The sequence below is a fragment of the Chiroxiphia lanceolata genome, chromosome 3 (assembly GCF_009829145.1).
Source record: "Chiroxiphia lanceolata isolate bChiLan1 chromosome 3, bChiLan1.pri, whole genome shotgun sequence".
NCBI classification, from domain to species: domain Eukaryota; kingdom Metazoa; phylum Chordata; class Aves; order Passeriformes; family Pipridae; genus Chiroxiphia; species Chiroxiphia lanceolata.
The window spans coordinates 85,046,220-85,065,949 of record NC_045639.1 but is presented as its reverse complement, the minus strand read 5'-3'; the positions used below and the strand labels follow the sequence as shown (position 1 = coordinate 85,065,949).

Below are 19,730 nucleotides of genomic sequence, written 5' to 3'. Positions count from 1 at the left end.
GTTTTCCACACTTGCTAAATGAGGCAACAGATCAAACTCCAGAAATAAAGCAAAGGAAGTAGGGATAGCCTCTTAAATACGCATTGGAATAAACTGAGTTCTATAAATATGTGTATATAAAGTACCTCACCTTCTTCTCCACTAACCAGTTCACCCAGTTGTTCATCAACACCAGAGCACACTTGCAAGATAATTTCATTCTGTATATCCACAATTCCATCAAAATTAGCCACATTGAACACATGCTTCAGCGAAGGTTGAGATGCAATTAACTTGAGTTCTTTTGCATCTGCTGCTTTTATACCTAGAAGTTGCAATAGACAGGACTGCGTTAAGTAGCCATAAAATACAGACACCTGTGAATGTACTCATGAAATGTCAGAACATCCTGGGGTAAAGCTGAGTTTAATTTCTCTTCTGTCTTTTGTCATTATCAATAATCGAACTGCAAAAACATACAAAATAATGAGGTGACACACTCCATTTCCAATGCAAGAAAATAATGAGATATCCTCAGTGAGGCCAGGGTTGAAGCTATGCTAGTCAGTCATCCTAATCTCCATGTAGGAGCTACAGAATTACTATCAAATTAACACAAATGGTATTTTTCACTCTGGAGGTCGGAAATGACCCACTAACGCATACGGATTAAAAGAGAGGCATAATGAAATTCTTGAAACACGAATCTGTACAACATGTACATTACTTCTTTATCAATGTTAATCTCTCAATCATTAGAAAAACTCGACATACCCAAAGAAAAAACTTCAACTCCTATGTTGCGAAGCTCTCTTGCAGGAATTTCTACATCGTCCTGAGCTTTTCCATCAGTAATGACAATTGCTACTTTGGGAAAGCCTTTTCTTGCTCCAGCAGACTCAGTGAAGGTGTTTTGAACAAGGTAATCAATAGCTTCACCTAAAAACAACACCACAAATTGTATTTTACTAGACTTGTATGAACCAGGATTTAAAGCAAATTTGAATGATGAAACTAAATGCTGAATAAACATGTATGTGGAAAATCTGTACCTGTCATTGTGTTGCCGCCTTTGTAAGGTATCCTTTTAATTGCATCAATAAGATCGCTACTTCTGAAATACTGATTTAAATTGAACTCTGTTCTTGTATCTGAACTGTACTGAACAACTCCAACTCTTGTCTTTTCTTCCCCAATGTCAAAAGCTGATACAAGGGCAACCATGAAGTCCAGAATATATCCAAAGTTATTTCTCCCTACACTCCATGAGCCATCTACCAGGAAAACTAAGTCTGTCATTGCACTTATGGAGCATCCTGGAACATAACAGGAGAAAAAAAAGCAAAACTCTATTAGCAAATGAGCAATAGCATTCTTATAAATCATTGAGACATCTAATTGGGAACTCAGTAGGGAAAAGTCAAAATAAATGGATGTTTAATATATTGATCTTCTTATCTGGAATATTTTAGTTGTGGAAGCATTATTTACATAAGTGAATTTACCCATATGAGTTTTCTAGCCACCATTATTAAAAAGAAACTGTTTTGAAACACCTCTCATGCTAATCCACAAGATCTGTTATGCCTCATCAGATGAAAACACACATACAAAACTTTTTGCAGTGATTTGATGTTACGGAAAACCATAATTTTGTTACCACTTCTGCCTTGTATCTTTATCTCCCCATTACAGCTGCACTGGCTCTTCTGCAACGTCTTTTATCCACAGCACAGTGGTTGTTGTTAATAGGACCAAGACACTCATGGACTTGCTCAGGTTAGTTGCATGAAGTTCCTAGTTTCAGTACGAACTTTGCACCTTAATCTTTCAATCCAGCCACTAAATTCCTTCTATCCCAGTCCCTTCACAAGTTTTCTTAACTCTGGACAACTTTACAAGTGAATTTCATTGCTAGGTAACACAGTTTAACTTTACAGGGTACTAGAGCTAGACCTCAGATAAGATAAATCTCAGGTAAGTTGAAATATAAAACATCTTACTTTGTAATTGAGCCTCAACCTTCTTTTCCTCTGATATCCCTGGACCACCTGTCTGAACTGCAGAAAGCACACAGTAGACAGAATTAATGGAGGAAATCAGGTTAAATTTGTAAGCATCAAAGAAAAGCATTTAGGGAATTAGACACAAATCTGACAAGACTCAGAACATAAAAACATAAATATAGGTTGTGAATAATACATCACCTGTACTTACAGAGGTGACAACATAGTATTCAGGACAACATAAAATACAGACAATGCAAATAACTAAGGATACTATGTATTTGTATATCTTGTACAGTAATTTCCTGAAAATTAACTGCAACATCCCTGGATGAAATACCAGTATTTCCCATTTCTAAAAACTAGGGTAATTTATCATAAGCAATTTTCCCATGGTTGTTTGTGAAGCTTGATACATGAGACAAAATACATCATAAAAGAGAGCGTGCTGTGGATTTTTACTCAATTAAATTTATTTTATGCTTTAATTATTAATATAATTTATAAAAACTTAAATTCAATATTTTAGTATGCATTCAGATATATTGTGTCACATTTTGTTATTATTTGAAGACTGTAGTTAGTTTTTTCACACACACGCCCATATACACATACACACATGGGACATCTGTTGAATTTATTTGTTACTGAGGTCAATGATCATCTTTCCCTTGACTTCAGCAGATGCAACTACAGAAAGCTCAAAGGTTTAGCTCAAAAAAACCCCAGGTGTCTCCTGCCAAGAATTCTATAGGGGTTGTCAGACACTACATATCCATGTCAGTCTCCTTTGATCTCTTGCAAATTCTCTCTGCGTCTATTACGAATAATGGGAAAAGGATGTTCAGACAGCTCCATCTAATGAGAGTTTAGGTATGTGGCAATTTTGTTGAGGAACTGGATCAAAGTTTTATGAATGACCACTCAGTTATCCTACTTGGTTTTCTGATTGTATAACAGCTACTTACTTGTCAGCTGGCCAAAAACAGGTAGACTCTCCTCTCTGTCATCATATGAAGCTATCGATACAACATACTCTACATCAGGTATAAGATCTGATAAGACAGTTTGGGTAGTGCTAGGTGAAAGAGTAAATTCTTTAGTAGGTCCATCTGCAATAAATATATAAAACACTTAATGCAGTCTTTAAATCCAATAATATTGATAAGTTTATCATAAAACAAAATGCAACAGAGAATAATCTATCTAAAATCCAATTATAATTTTAGAACGATAGACTTTCGGTTTTCATGAAGTATGAATATTGAAACACGAAACTTCAAACTAACTTGCTTCAATAGTGAACAAATTACTAAATTCCAGGAAATTTGAATCTCAGAATGCACATACAAAATGTACTATCATCTAACAAATCATGGTCCAGGTCTGATTCAATATCACTTTTACACTAATTATTTCTCAAAGTGAAATAGAATAATGACTCTTACACAGCACAATAAAATTCTTAACCTTTACGGTAAAAGCGCAGAAGAGGAATAGAGTGATGATTCTACCTTCTTTTTGCTCCTTGCAAAGGAAAGGCATCCAAAACTTATTATTTGCAGTCCCAAAACAGTAAACACTATGGTAAAAAAAGCTCTAACTTGGTCCTTGTATACCCTTTGCTGCTGCCCAGTCTTGATCACAAACTTCAGAAATATTTTAACAGTTGTTACTCTCATACTTAAGTTAGATATAAGCAAAAATAAACCCAATGTTTCAAAAAATGTAATCTCATAACAAAATTTTACAGAACTCACCATTTGTTGGAACCACAGTTATTCTGTAACCCACTATTGCATCTGGTGGCCTTTTCCATGACATTTGAACATTATGTTCATCTATAATTGTAAAATTCAAGTCTGATGGTGGATTAACTGCAAAAGATTTATACCAGGTGGATGTTTAAAAAATTGGAAAAATAGTAAATGAATAAATAAAAGAATGTTGAGCAAAGCTTACTAAAATTGTCTTTGCATAAATTTGTTTCCAACAAATATAAAGATATGTTGTTGGAAAAAGAGTAAAATAAAAGCTGACAAAATGTGACAAAACATCAAAGAGTATATGCATTACAGAAGACAGCACAGAACATATGTTTCTTGAGTTGCCAAGACATTCAAGAATGGCCAGCAAAATCAAGCACAACAGAAAACACATTTGGATACATGTACAATGAGTTCACAGATAATAACCACATATGCAAACATTTCACATAACAATTAAAGGAAATTTTTTTACATGCTGGGTGCAATCCGTACAAGCATGCCAAATCACAACCTGCTTACAATATCATGAGATCATTTAGGATGTGGGAAACACAGTAGTCTTCTTAATTAGACATCAAAGAATTTATCAGCTTTTTAATATAGTCTCTGCATAGTAATATTCTCTATCAATTTCACTGAATCTAGAAACTTGGCAGAGAAAAGAAATAATTTAAAGAATACAGGAAAAGATGGGGCATTTAATGTTCAGCAAAACAATTTCTGTTGGGGTCTAGATATGAATATAGTTGCAAAATGTATATCTGTAATAATGATACACTGAGGTATCATTTTGGTATCATTTTATTCAAAATATGGAAAGCTTCACCCCTTTGTCCCTAGAAGTCACTAAAGTGACATATTATGCACATAGCAGCAAAGGATTCAGGAACTAAGGGGATAATAAATAGCATTAATAACGATGGCAATTTGCTAAAATATTTGAGCTAATGCTAAGTTCACAAAAATAAAATTCTACCTGTTTACACCAGATTTCTGTACAGTTTCAAAGGTGTAAACTATTGTTTTCATGTTCCCTTTGCAGCAGGTGTACCCATACTAATAGTGGCATTTTAACATAAAATGCCAGTATGGTTCCAAACAACACAATGGTTAATTATGAAAAGACAACATCAAGGTATATTTATGGACATTTATTTTGCAGAATTTATAGAAAACGGCAAAGAGAGCACCAGTGATCTGAACAAATGACTGCAAATAAAATTTGTAGGAGCTGATGACAGAAGTAACTGAACAGTACAGAAAGAAATAGTTTACATACGCTATTTTGCAGCATCATGCATATGTAAATGAAATGTTGATTATTATTTTTTTAGCTTCCCACAATGGACAAAAGCCTCCATGTACAAGGTTCATTACACAAAGACGTTTCATAAATATTTTATAATGATATTCTCTTCATAAAATTGTCATGCTTATTCATGCAGTATTTTACTGACTCACTGTCAGTGCATGGTAGGTGTTTAAATAGGTCTACAAAGTAAGATTAGATCCAGCCATACTTTCCTTAACTACTTGAGAGAGGATTTTGCAGGCATTTTTAATAGACAGATCTCTGTTTCGTGGAAGATCTCCATCATATGTCAGATTTCACTTCAGATTTGTATATCATTTTAAAAGCAGATAAAGAGGTAAATGCTAGAATGTTTAATTATGAAAAGTTACTGTTCAGTTGCAAAAAGTAAAATTTTTTGCTCAAAAAATCTGGCATTTTTCTCCTTTTAATTTTCTGTCATTTCAAACCATAGGATAATATGGCTTTGTAATCCTGATACGATAGATAACACTAGTACTGAAGTAAATGTTATTTTTCCTGTTGTCCATACACAGGCAGTGAGATTAGACCATTAACCTGCATGCACATTTTATTCGTCATTCAGTTTATGAGTATCACAATGCTAGAGACATCAGGGTAGTTACTTAGTATCAAAATCATGCAACATATGTTAATAGGAAAATACATTTAGGTGATAAGAATATCATTATAAAATATTGTTTCAGTAGCAATGGCTCAGGACAAATTTAATGCAAAGGCAGAGACAACTGACCTGAGCATGCTTTTAAAAAAAAATTCAGTACATGGAAAAAATAGCACTACCAACCTTGCAAGTAAATTGGCATGTTGCAGCAGAGACTTTAGGCTTTAACTGCTGAAGGACAGCAGCAGCCCAACTTGTTGATATCCAAATGACCGGATTCCAGATAAACTGAAAAAGCTGACTGTGAGGAAGTCTTTAACATCTTAAAGGATTTTAATCCATTTTATGAAAATTCAGATGTGGATCTTGGCAGGTAACAAGAATAGTACATCAATTCGCAAGTGACGTATCCGTTCATCCAGGTCATCACAGCACTTTAGAACAACGACATTGCAGGGGACCTTGAAAGTCTCCTCATCCATCCCATAGTCAAGACATGATGAGCCACCCCAAGTCATTCCTGACATGTTTGCTCAGATTATTCTTAAAGACCTCCACTATTGGCAAGACTGCCAGCTTCCCACAAAAATTACTCCAAAGGCCTCACTGCTTTTATCATTATAAAGTTATTCCCGACACCTAACCCCAGTCTTCATTGCTGCACTTTAAATCCATTCATTCTCAACCTATGGCTGGCTTATCAAACTCAAGCACTGAATACTACACCCATTCAAATCCAAAAAGGAACCTTGCCTGAGTGAAAAAAAGGAGCAGTTTGGATCCAATGTCATCAAAATATCTGCCAGATGGCCTGTAAGCTTTTGATACTCAAACAGAATCTCCAAAACATCCATGGACCTTCACATGGGTCAGATTTCACCCAAATGAAACCATATGTGGGGTGAAGATCAAACCATGGTCATATGACTGAGAGCAGTAAGCTGAGCCAAAGTACAGCAAAATGTTTAGATGATAAAAATCTTATTGTGATAATAAAATAGGGCAACTGTTACTCGACCTCATTAAAATTCTTCTTCCAGAAAGGAATTCACCAGTGGAAAAATAACACATCTGCAATACTGAATCAGACCAGAGTTCTAGGAACAAAATGACCTTGGTTGTGGTAGGAGATTGCCCCATTACTGGGACAAACCTTAAAACTTCACTTTACAAAATCTGACATGCAAGCACAGCTTTACTCAGGCAAGCAGTCCTGATGTCAGACTACTTGCAGAAGTGAAGTTGCACCTAATGTTCACAGTGTAGTGCCAATGTTCATCCTGTGTCCATCAAAATCCATGCCACACCTCTCAATGACTTGAGTCATGATCATAATATGTGATGGCATTATAGTATTGCCTTAATACAGTGATCCCAGTGTTGATGCACAGAAATGCATAGCTCCCTAAGAGTTTTCCAGAGTAGTAAAAAATATCCTGCTGCACAACAGTAATGTTTACACTGCATTAATTTTGACCACTCTCAGAACTGTGATATGATAATTTTCTTAATTGGATAGTCTACACTATGCACCACAGAAAAACCCAAAACAGAGCAAAAAACACAAACAAAACCCCAAACAAAAAATAAATGAACAAAAAAACAACCAGACATAATACACTTAATTCATAGCCACTTCTTGTGTTATTTACATGTGTAATAAGAGTATATTTTCTGAAACAAAAAAATATAGAGCAAAACATCTTTTTCATGCTATGCAGGACTTATACTAGCTTGTATTACTTTACAGGTAATACAAATCTAATATACAAAAGTCTACAGCTTTTTACAGGTAACACAGTGTGACTGATAGAGAATTCCAGTGAATATCTTAACAAGACAGAAATAAAATATAACCAGAAGCTCAAATAATTTATATTCAGAACCACACTTAAAAGTGATATATCTTGGAAGCAGCTGCCATCCACAATCCCTACGAGAAACAAAATTTGTAATTCCACTCACTGGAAAAGATGAACTAAGATTAGCATGTGAAATACCATGTTAACCCATGTTAAAATAACATGAAATCTATACAATCTACAGAAGCTGAAGAGTAAGCCCAGCCCTACTGTCACAGCGATAAGCCCTGCTGAGGCTGGAAGATGCCAAAACTTCTCATTTTGTATTTTTTCCAGAAATGGCATGGATTTGGCACAACTAACTAGATCATGACCCCAGTCAAACTCCTCTGAAGTCTGTGTGGCCAATGCACAGGGGGGATAGTTTTGCCACAAAGTGATCTGAAAATAGGAAAAAGACTAAAGGACAAATGTTCACAGGAGAAAGTCAGTTCAGCAGACAGGATTTAATTTGTAGTGATACCAGAACTAAAGCGAATAAGATCCAACATGCAATCTACAAAATGATGCAGAATTGAAGAACAAGATTAAAACAGTGCAGAAGGATGACTTTTTGTATAGGGCAAACAAAAAGCACTGCAAAAAGCTCTACAAAAGCAGTTCCTACCACAGCAAGTCCTAAAGTACTCCTAGTTTTGACCTTCCATTTTCAGCACCACAATTTTTTCACCACACATTTTCCTGCTCTTACCTCAAAACTCTGAAAGTAGAAGAATTCCCTCATAGAAACTTGATCACTGTAAACTAGGTGTTTTATTTAAGAAACATTTCTGTTTATGTAAGTCCTGGCCAGGATTGCTCTACTCTCAAGGCTTTGTCCACTCTTTTGCTTAGCAACAGTGCATCTTCCACACACGATCTAAACAAGCTTGGCCAGCTTGTCTCGCAGTGTGTCCAGTTTTACTGTTATAAAATAACTGTGTGCTGCTTCAAATACATTTTTGTAGCTTTTTTTAATGGTATTGAAGCTATGACTGGTTTAGTCTACACTACAGCTAAATAAAACACCTTCACTTACTTTCAGAAATAGCATACTCCCTATGTGTAATCAGTAGGGCAGGACAACAGCAACAGTACTCCAGCTCCAACCAAGTTCCCTCCTAAGATGGGGAAGAACACACAAACCATTACACTCCTTTCATCAAAACTGTACACTTTCTCTGCTTTCTCTGGCACGGCGGTCCTGCATTTCAGATGCAACTCTGAAATGACCTGAAATGACCTTTTTCGGTTCCTTAGCCAACAACAACGCAGCACAAGAGGAAGGCAGTGGGCTGTTTCTCTCCTAGGGTGACCAGATGTTGCACTACTGACAGAAATGCCATCTTTTTCCAGAAAGCCAGGGTACTTCCCATCTGTGTGCCCCAAGCAAGCACTGCTGCTGGGGCAGCAAACACTGCCAAGGATGTCTGGGACCCCATGCTTTTAGTAACCATCAGCCAAGGAGACCAGGTCTGGACACAGGAGCTTGTGGAAGGCAGGCCATGATCAGGGAATTTGTTTCAATTCAAGACAGAAGGAGAAGGAAGGGAGAAAAGAACGAATTGTCAGATGCTGGCTTCTGCTTTTTTTCCAGTAAATCCCAGGGAGTTCACACCCAGTGGTTTGGTTCACCCTATGATGGAGTCAGGTCTCAGAGGTCAGATCAAGTCATTTCAGTGCAGGACATTTGGCATCTGCTGCCCCTGGCAGCCACCACTGGCAGAAATGCCATGACTATGACCAAAGCCAAGCAGCTCACACTGAGGGCGCAGGGGAGGTTGTTCTCACAGCTGCTGCGGAGCAAATGTGCCACGGCCACGCCATTTCGAGCCACGCTACAGCAAGTGTGGTGGCCAAGACAGGTCTCCCCAGGTCTTCATCCCTTCAGCTGAAGGCAGGACACTGCCAAGGCCAACAGGGGCCTCAGCCTCCAGAGAGACTGGGTCAGGGCCGGAGGAGGAGGAGGAAAGCCTCTTTGCAGGTGACAAGGCCACATGCATGCCAGAGCCTTGGAGCCCCGGCTGCCCTACAAAGGTCTGGCCCAGCCTTCCCTTCGGAAGCACCCAGGACACATGACATGGCAATGGCAGCATCTCCCCAGGCATGTTCCCCAGGTCAGACCCTCCACAGAGGTCGAAGTGTCCCTGAGGGAAGGTCCGGCCACCCCAAGGCTCAGCCGGGGGTCGCCCGGCTGAGCAGGGGAGGCCGATGTACCAGCAGGCCGGCGGGGCAGAGGCGAGGGGTCCGGCTGGACAAAACACACAGGCGCAGAGAGCCAGACTCTGTTGGAGCACTTTATTTCAAAGCTGTGAGTTGTTGGGTGGTGGGTTTTCCGTTTCCTCTCTCAATATTACTAAACAAGCCCAGAGACCAGCCGTTCGTGGTCCGTCAGGGGGGCAGCGCCACAGCCCCAGCCGTGCTGGGCTGCCCGCCGGCAGCGGCAGTGGCAGTGGGCTCCTCGGGGCGCTGCGCCCAGCGGCCACATCGGCTGGCCTGTGTCCTGTCAGTGGGGTGGTGTGGACAGCACACCAGAGAGACAGAGAGAGGGAGTTACAGTACAGCTGACTAGCTGGGAGAAACAGAGCACAGAAGGAGCTGGGCAAGGAAGGAGAGGTGTTTCTATGGAGGAGAGAAAAAGTAAAGTAGTTACACTCAAAAGTGGAGAGGGAGAGAGCCGGTAGCTCAAGGCTGGCTGGGAGGTTTGCTGGTCAGCAGGGCACCGGGGAAAGGGAGCAGGGAGGGGAAGGTTACCTTCAGCCTCGATGGAGGAAAGGAGGGCTGCTGCACACAGAGCAGCGACTGCGGAGCACAGTGCTGTCTTCATTTCTGCTCTTTCAGATCACAACAACATGAATGAATCTGCAGTGATGGAGAAGGGGGGAAGGGGGAGAAAGGAGAAGGAAATGATACGTGTGGATTAAAGGACTGCGTGGGTGTATTCATGAAACATAAAAACCACGAACGACGGATTTCACTTTGTTCCCTTATCCCCAGCCCCCACCCACGGGACCAGGTTGAAAACTCTAGACTTGAAAGCTGTCCAAGACGACGAAAGATCTGTATGACTAACTAGAGAGTCTCATCTTGCAATAATGTGCCTTTTGTTGCTGAAGTCTTTCCAACCACAGTAAGTACTTGAAGCTTTAACTTAGTTAGGGTTAATTTGATCAGGGAAGCACAGTGAAGACCTGTGCCTCCGCACAGACAGGAGCCAAAAGGGAGCTCCATGACTTCATCGCTGAATGTGATGATAGCTAATTCAGAGGTCATTCCTGCCTTGGATCAACTAAATGTCTCTTTCAGCTGGGGATTTTATTCGGCTCCTTTTTCATAACTGTTGAACCACTTAGTTAGCTTTGTTTTAGTGGTCTCAAGGCAGTTTGGAAACTGTAATAAAATTTTTTTTTGAGGGGTTCTGCCTACAAATGTACTATTCTTCATTTCTTGAAGGTCTGAAATAGGTTATACAGAAGTGTGTGTGACACACAACTGAAATCCGACACGTCTGTCTAGCCATGATGTTTCAACATCTGATAATTCATTTACATGTCCTTAGAGAAAACAGATTTAAAATATACTATTAAAAGCCGACAGACAAAAGAGTCTCACGACAGCTATAGGTTGCCTGGCAAAAAAGGTGGGATTAGGCCAAGTTAGCGGTTCTTAATTGCAAGCAGCTTCATAACTATATGCTCTGTGCCATGTAAAATTACTCCCAATTACTCCAGCCAAACTTCCAAATTATTTCCTTGTCTCAGTAAAGCCTAATATGAACAGTCCACATCACTTACAAATATAAGTGTTTCTCAAGTTTGGGATTTTCTATCTTGGGAAGTAGGAGAGGGGCAATTTGTCTGAATAAAGTCATAAATGCATCATATATCATAATTAGGCTGGAGGAAAGAGAATTCCAAAAGCAATTAGGCAACAGATTTTCTCAGGAAGATGCCAAGAGCAAAACAAAAGAAAAATACATAAATCATTCATCCACAGAAACAACTGAAAGGGAAAATAATATTCTTCTACCATCTAGAGAACTACCCAGAAAGGCACACTTATCGGGTGGACGCTATGGAAATCCAGGAATTTCCTAGTTACTGACACTGAGCTTAACAGGCTTCTTTTGAGCAGCTGTATATACTTGCCTTAGCCAAATGTCTTTACTGCACATGAAAATATCAAGAGCTTGAAGAAAACCTAAGCAATGGTTTCAGTCCAATGGCAGTTCCAGAGGGTAACCAGAAGAGTAATATTACCATAATGACTCCCTAACACAAGAAAGGCGAGCGTCAGTGTTAAATTGCCCTGAAAGCTCCAAAATCATATCACAGCTCTGCATGGGAAACGGCTGTCCCTGGGAAGATCTACAGCATTCTGCAGTGAGTTTAATGATCGCCTAAACTTCACGCAAAAGGACGTTTTGTCCTGGAAATCTTGTGCAGGCTTTGAGTGCCATCTCTTGATCCTTCTGAAGAGCAACAGAAATTAATCATCTCACAAAGGCATCTAGGAGTTCACTACTGCTGCAGGTCTACTGTTTTTGTTTCATGAAATACATCATCTCAGCCAAAGCATTCATTTGTCCACCTAGGAACACTCTGTTTCCTTCTTGAGAATTTAGGAATGTGAAACAAAGCCTGGAGGTGGCAGAGGAAAGGTCCTCTCACTGGCTCAGTTGTGACACAACAGACTTTGTGTCAGAACTAAAGGTTTTCTCATTGACCTTTAGAGACCGCTTAAAAAAAAAAAAAAAAAAAAAACCAAAAAACCAGCCTTTCACAGTGCCAGTCCAATCTCACACTAACTCAAGCAATGAAAGTTTAGCCAAAGCTCTCCAAGACAGAGTGCATGACATTTACCACTTTAAAGAAGAAAAAAGTAACATAAACCAAAAAAAAAACCGCAAGAAAAACCCACTACCTATCAAAGGCATAAAAAACTGGAAGCAAGAGAAAGCATCACCGGCAGCTGTACACACAGGGGAGGGAAGCGAGAACTCCTGCCAAAGCCGCAGCGGTAGCACTGCCTGTAGGCGCGCTGGGCGCTGACAGCGGGCTCCGCCTGGAGCCTCCGGCCGCCGGGAGCCTCCGTCTGCGGAACACCGCCACCTCCCTATGTATTTCTGCCCAGGCGCCCGGCACCCCGCCGGGCTCCCCCGTGCCCTCCCTGGGGCTGACAGCCAGCAGCGCCGGGGCGCTCTGCTCTTCACCTCTCCTCCGCCCGGCCGCACGCCTGCAGCCGGCTCTGACATGCCCAAAGCGCACACAACACGCTCCTTCCCAATCCCGTGCCAGCCTCCAGCCCGGCGCTGCTAATCCCAGCCTAAGGTGCATCAGAGGGGGCTGCATGCGTGCTGCGTGCGGACAGGGCGGGCCGCGGGGGTCGACGGCGGGGAGGGCAGGGGACCCCCGCTCCTGCGCGGGCACACACAGACCTGCCGGGGTGGCCACGGGGTGCGGGATCGGTGACAGGACAGCTCCTCCGGCGATGACTCCGGCGGTGCCCGCAGCGGCAGCAGCCGGAGCAGTCGGACCTGGGTAAAGGGAGGAGGATAAAGATGAAGCTCCAGGGGCACCTTGTGGAGGGAGCAGCAAGTAGCAGCAGCGGCGAACGAGGAGCAGCAGCGGCGGCAATAGCTGAGCGCAGAGGAGGCGCCTCGATTACTGTAGCTCCCGATGCGAGGGGTCTGTTTGGGAAGACTTGCCTTCTCCAAGTGGGAAGAGCCTCTTCTCAATCTGCTACTTAATAGAGGGCTGTTCCCAACTCTCAATTTACCCTCGTAAGCGGTTACGAAACTGTAGGGAAGGTGGACTGCTGCCACCGGGTGATATATGCGCTGCTCTGCTCCAGCAAGGAAGGGGATCCACTTCTGGAAACTGGCGCATACCTCCGCGCATTCCTGCGGCATGAGACGGGCGGCCGCCGCGGCAGCGCGCCCGGAGGCAGGGGCCCGGCCCGCCGCCCCCTCCCTCCCCTAGGCTTCCCAAACGGGGGGGACACGGGAGAGCAGTGTAAGAACTGGGTCTCCGGGCACGGCTTCGAGGGACGGCGCCGCGGAAGGTGTCCCCGCGCAGTGGGTTCCACGCAGCCCCCGTCGCCCCTGCGGAGGGCCCGCTCGCCCTGCCGACCCGGCTGGTCTCCAGGGCAATCTTGCAGAAAAGCGCGGGTACTCCAGTGCCGCAGCCGGGAGCCTCGGGGGCAAAGGGGATTTAGTCATTTTGGCACAGTTCAGGTGTGTCTGGCCTCCACCCTAGGCAGCCGACATACATAAAACACACGCTCCCCCCGACACCCCTCCTCCACATGGGTGTTTTGGGACGAGCACAAAGCGCCGCCGGAGCCGGGAGCAGCTGCGGCGGGGCGCGCACGGCTCCCCGGGCAGAGGGACGGGGCGCACGGCCCCTCCGTCAGATCCTGCGGAAAACCCGCGCCCGTAGGCCCTGTCTGAAATTCTGTGCCTTCCAAAGGAACTGCACCTTCCAGTATCGGGCCAAGCCCGTTGGTGGACAGGGTCCGCGAGGGTCTCCCGTCTCTCGTTCCCAGGAGCCTGCCCGTGGCACCCGGTGCGTCCTGGCCTCTGCAGCGTGCCGTGGCAGAGGGTGACACGGCGAGACACCCTGTCCCTTCCCTGCCCGAGAGGACAGGTCGTCCAGCGGGGCTCAGCTAGGGCTTCCCCGGGGCCCGCCGTCAGCAGCGCGTCTGCTCCCACATCAGCGGGGAAGGGCATCCGCGGTAACGCTGTCGAAGAGGCTCGTCTGGGACCCTTTCGGGCTAAAATACGGGATGTCACCGTCCCCGCGGAGCAGGTCCGCAACTCGGGACGCAGAACAGAGCTGGGCGAGGAGCGGGTGCAAACAGGGAGAGAGAGACCCGCGGGCGCCTGAGAGGCGCAGCCCCGCTCCCCCCGCAGCCCGAGCGCCGCCGCACGGCGCATCCACGGTGCGGGAGCGCCCCCCGGTGGCGGCGGCGCGCGGGAGTGGCGGCCGACACACCGACCGTCCGTCCGTCCGTCTGTCCTCTGGGCCCTCGGGGCCACCGCCATGGGGACAAGATGGAAACCAGGGCCAGGAAGGGTGGCGAGAGGGAGAGAGGGAGCCAAGCCTCAGCGCGGAGCTGAGGACCCCGGCTCGGAGTGTTCGGTCAGTTTCCGGGGCTATGCTGGGTCCATGTCGGCTCCGTGCACGACGTGACTGGCAGAGCCATCAGGAGAGGTTCCAGCCGGGATGGAAGTGACCGATAGCAGAGATTAATATTTTAGCAAGGGACGGCTCCTTTTTCCGCAGGACTGGGAGATCAAGGCGCAGGCAGGAGGACGTGTGTGTCCTGAGTTTCATTTCTGTAACAGACCTGTCATCTCCATGGGAACCCAAACGCTGAAAAGAAAGTGATAACCAGAAGACATGCACTGACCTTTCCAAACACTTTGGAAGTGAGTCAGCTCCTCTTTGGGACACAGCACAGTTTCAGCTGTCTGGTATTGATATAATGCGCTTTCCAAAAGCAACATCTCCTCTGCTGATAAACTTTAAAATACTCTTGACCTATTAATCCCACTCGCCCAGTTGTTGAGTTGGATTTTCTCTTTCGGTGTTTTGGCATGGGGAATTGAGTTTCTTCTTATCCAGATCTGATATGCAATAGCAATATTTCTAAGAAATAATAAGTTAAGTTTTAAAAATTTTAATTTCCTGAATGAACTTACCAAGAACACCAATATAAATGAGGTGTCAACAATAGTTTCAGAAGAAGGAGCATCAGGGATTACGATGAAATATCCTTCCATGGGAAGTGGATTAAGGCAAATGAAGTATTTTTATCACTTGTGCACTGCAACAGTATTTTTTTACAGTTCACTGTGGACTTTTTCCATCATAGGATAGCCAAGATTTTATGTTAATAGTTAAAATCGCTTAATGCAAATAACGAAGATGGAAGAAAATATGCATTATTCTAGTAAAATTAAATCATTCAGACCAATTATTTAAAAATGTTTAAATAATTTGGTGTAAAGGTATGAATGAATTCATATGAGTGGAGACTTTGAAACTAATGGGTCTCTCAGAGTTGCAAGAATCTCACAGACTCTCCCTCACAGACCCTCGGATGCTGCTGAGGGTACAACTTCCTTTTCCTCTCAGCTGACCAGTTTTCTTTAATTTCTTGGCCTGAAATAAGATTCAGAGCTGGCAAAAGCAAACAAATGATTCTCGGGGCAGCAAGATTTTGTTCTTATCTTTAACTCTTTGTTCTAACCATTCTAATCATGCTTCTCCTAAGATCATTTACATGTAAAATACATTAACAAATTGCTTTTAGAATGTGTGCTCCCATACATCGCAGTAATTAAACGGGTTGTTTTTAATCAGCTCTGTTGCTATGTACGTTCATAGTCTGAGTACATAATATGTGATGCAGAAGGCATTTCTGAAATGCATAAACATTTACTAACACTCTCCTGACTGCTTGTTTCTCAGACAAGTGTTAAACACATTAAGACCCTTGCACTCCAGCTCTGTGTTTTCTTTGCTATCTAAGCTGAATACACTGAAACAGTGACAAATTTAAATACAAAAATTGACATTTAAATTCATATTTATGCTTTTAATAATATTGTCCATTTCTGGTGTAGGTATGTAATATTGCAGGTAACCAGGAATTTCTTAGAAATTTTTAACTGGTTTTGGGTCTAGAGTAATTCAAGTAACTCTGTTCTTCTGGCACCTTTTTTTTTCTTTTTAATTTTGTTACCTCAGATTGCATTGCCAGGGCAGAATAAAACAGTACATTCTACGTTTCAGCACTGTAAACCTTGAGTATTGTTTCCATGTGGATATCACACTAGATTTGGCCTCTGTGTCTTCTTGAAAGTTAGTTGCATCTGCTTTACATATGAATATGGTAAATGCATTATTCATATGAATATATGCACTTGAGTATATGTTTTCACAGAGGAAGAATAAAAAAAAAGTTTCAGCTCTTTGAACGTTAAACAATTTATAGATTAAGCATTAACTATTGTACAGGCAAAACTGTGCTGCTGCCAGTGACTTGCCTACATCTATTTGGGAAGTACTTTGCTGGTTGGTGTATCACTGCATCTCTCTCTACAGTACATCTAGATTAAACATTGTCTTAGTACAGTCACTTAAGAGGCCCATTAATTCCTTACTGCACAATGCACAGCCTTTCCACTGTATTTTTTATTCCCTATTAAGTCAGTCATAGAACTAATATTTCATGGTATTATATATCTGCACCTATAAAACTCAGAAGGATAAAACTGAGCAAACTGCTTCTTCCAGGCTCTGTCTTCTCTGAGAGATTTCCAGTCTATGGAATGAGAAGAGCTCAGTCGGGTGTTTATTTATTTAGATGATTTCATTTCAGAGCTGGTATTTAGAGATCAGTACTAGTCTGACCTCTTATAATGAGAACTGGCTTCTTGTATTAGCAGAGTTCAGAAAAGACTGTTTCTACCTGAAATCTACTCATTTAATGGAACAACTGTGGAAGCAGCATCCCTGGAGAGTGTGACAGCCACAAAATAATTATCTCCCTCACCAGGTATGTTTTCCTTAGCAACTGTTTATTTCTCTAATTTGTCTAACTGATTTTCCCCATCGTGTAATACTCTGAAAGTAGAAAATTATTGTGGCTCCAGATAAGTAGAACTGGAAAAGTAAATAAATCATTCAAAAACAGAGGTATAAATAGAAAGGAGCTGGTCTTTTAATGCAATTTGGGAGTCTTAAAAAAGCCAGTTAATTTGTAGGCAGTAATTCTAAAAAACTGTAGATCTTTAGTTCAAAAATTGGAAAAAATAGATGCAACCATCTTACAGTCCCTTCCATATATATACACCAGCACACTTTATATTAAAATGTTCCTAAGTAAAGATGCTTTCTTTCAAAGAAGCTGGTTCATTATTTCATGACAGAGTGCTGATCTATTCAGGAAGCACTCTGTAATAAAGCCAATACAAATCTTGTTCAAGTAAAGAGAGCAAGAAAATAAAGTCACTGAGGACAGTGACTCTGTATATTTTTCAGGTGTCACACTATCTTTTAACATGACCATTCCTGTGACAGCAATGGACTAGCCACAAAGAATTGTGAATGCAAATCTAAGCATCCCTCTTCTTCACGTAGCTGAGGGGTCCCCAGTGAAAGAATGATGATCCATTGAGATCATCATTCTGACACCACTGAGAAAACCCATAATTTTAAAAAATCGAAACATTTTTAAAAATCACTAGTCATTAGCTTCTACTTGCAGAACATTATATTGCAATGGTCATTGAGTACCTAATTGGATTCAGTATCTACTGAAATAGCCATGGGTTTCCCTACATTTGGTAACCCTTCAACTATTTCAGTGTAATTACACCCTACAAAGAAACTCACTATATTAATCAGCAACAAAGTCTGAAATGGTACAGTGCCAAGCTCTGAATAGGAACATTTTGCTAATTCTTCTTAATCCTTCTATATTAAAAAAAAAAAAAATCAATTTATATTGCGACAGCAGGGTCTGTGTAGGTAGTCTTATGGAGAAGATAAGCTTGTGTATGAATGAGCAAGGTGCTCAAAGGAATTGAAAGTTCAAGTTGTATTAGATGAGTGACTGGATCTTTTTGTTGCAGACAATGGAACAGTTAATGATGGGGGGGAATTTTAAGACAGAATCTTTGTCATTAGGTAAATGACTGATGCGGTCCTTAACTCCCCCACAGAGACTAAAGCCATTGAGGATGCAGAGATTCCCGACTGGGGTTGGAGGGAAGCTCTCAAGAGGGAGTAATCAGCTGCTGCTGCACTCTATCCAATGCACATCTTTCCATGGACGTTTAGAGGATTTAAAGGTCACCCCCAAACTGTCAGTTCAGCGGGACAAACATTCAAAACCTTAAGCACTCTAACAAGTGAATCTGATGCAAATGGACAGAACCATAGTAAAGGAGGCTGGAAAAGATCCTGAGAGGTCATTTAGTTTATCCGCTGTTATTTCAAGTACCCTGGACTTCAAAGAGAAATCCTCCATACCATACCTAGGACTAACAGCATACTTTGGGGAGCTGTTTTGTAGTGGCTGACAATAGATAATAACTTGTTTTAGGTGAGTTGCAAGTTGTCTGTAGTGTGACTATGAGCACAGCAGTCAGAAATAAGTTGGATTGACAGAGTAAGAGTCTACTCTGAAGAAAAGGGAAAATTATTTAAGGGGGAAAAAAAGTCCTGTACCGGAGAAACCTGTATCTTTGGATCATAGAATCACAGAATGGCCTGGATTGGAAGGGACCTTAAAGATCATCTAGTTAAAACTCCCCTGATTCCACAAAAGTAGTCTCATTTAAGTGTGAAAAATTGTTTGCTTAACTGGTATCTCTGCAAACTCTCAGCCTGAGAGCAAAAAACTCGGATTGGGAGATTCCTTCCTGCCTGTGACTGTCAGAGGTACAGACCCCACCAGTTTTGCTAAAACCCCTTTTGCTTTCAGAATATGTCTGCATTTGGCAGTCATGTAGTTTTTTGACCATTTCTAAACTTTAGGGGGGATGGACTCTGTGATTATCACCATCCCTGCTCCGCACTCCTCAATTTTCAATCTCAGCATCTTGATATCCAGACTGGCAGGTTGTGGCATTCATCACAGGTTTTTCCTTTCCAAAAGAAAGAGCACAAGAGGCAAAACTTGGGCTAGGACACAGCCAGGGAATGCACCAGACCCATGGATTTGGATAGCCCAGATTATATGTATTTCCCTGGGACCTATAGGACTCTTATCTGCATGTCATCTATAACAGATGTGGATGGACACATGGAAATTTTGAGGGTTGTGGAAAAAAGAGTCGGGCAAGAGCTTAGCTTGCAGGCATTAGAAGCATTGCCTAGATATCACGTGTCAGGACATTTATGAACTCCACATGAGCCACCTTTAAAAAGGAAATCTGTTTCTTTCACACAAGTTGTAATTGGCTAGTGACTAAGGAGTAAAATACACAAAACAAAACAATGCAGATTTAACTCAGCATTTCTTAATGCAGCCTTGTGGCTGCTGCGTCCCAAGATGTTGAATGCTAACAGTTCCAAATACCAGAACATAAGATTTATTTGGATTATAAATAGATGTTGCCCTGTATCAGAACTACTCTGTTGTGTAAACAGAAAACTATTGGCTTTTGTTTCTACTTTTAAA

The 19,730-nt window shown here is 42.1% G+C and overlaps 1 protein-coding gene and 1 long non-coding RNA gene across 2 annotated transcripts in view; one reads left to right on the top strand and one right to left on the bottom strand.

The window, feature by feature from the left end:
• Positions 1-13,388, bottom strand: part of COL12A1 (collagen type XII alpha 1 chain) — a 100,752-nt gene extending 87,364 nt beyond the window's left edge. The window contains 8 exon segments of the mRNA XM_032681271.1: positions 131-304; positions 754-918; positions 1,032-1,295; positions 1,983-2,039; positions 2,954-3,097; positions 3,746-3,862; positions 10,287-10,394; positions 12,970-13,388. Coding sequence (XP_032537162.1) covers positions 131-304; positions 754-918; positions 1,032-1,295; positions 1,983-2,039; positions 2,954-3,097; positions 3,746-3,862; positions 10,287-10,359 — 994 coding nt within the window. The 5' untranslated portion in view covers positions 10,360-10,394; positions 12,970-13,388.
• On the top strand, positions 9,302-18,701 carry LOC116783618. Its single transcript, XR_004355769.1, has 4 exons — positions 9,302-9,649; positions 10,530-10,662; positions 16,990-17,099; positions 18,268-18,701. It is a non-coding gene; the product is annotated as an uncharacterized LOC116783618 (long non-coding RNA).
• The last annotated feature ends 1,029 nt before the right edge of the window (positions 18,702-19,730 follow it).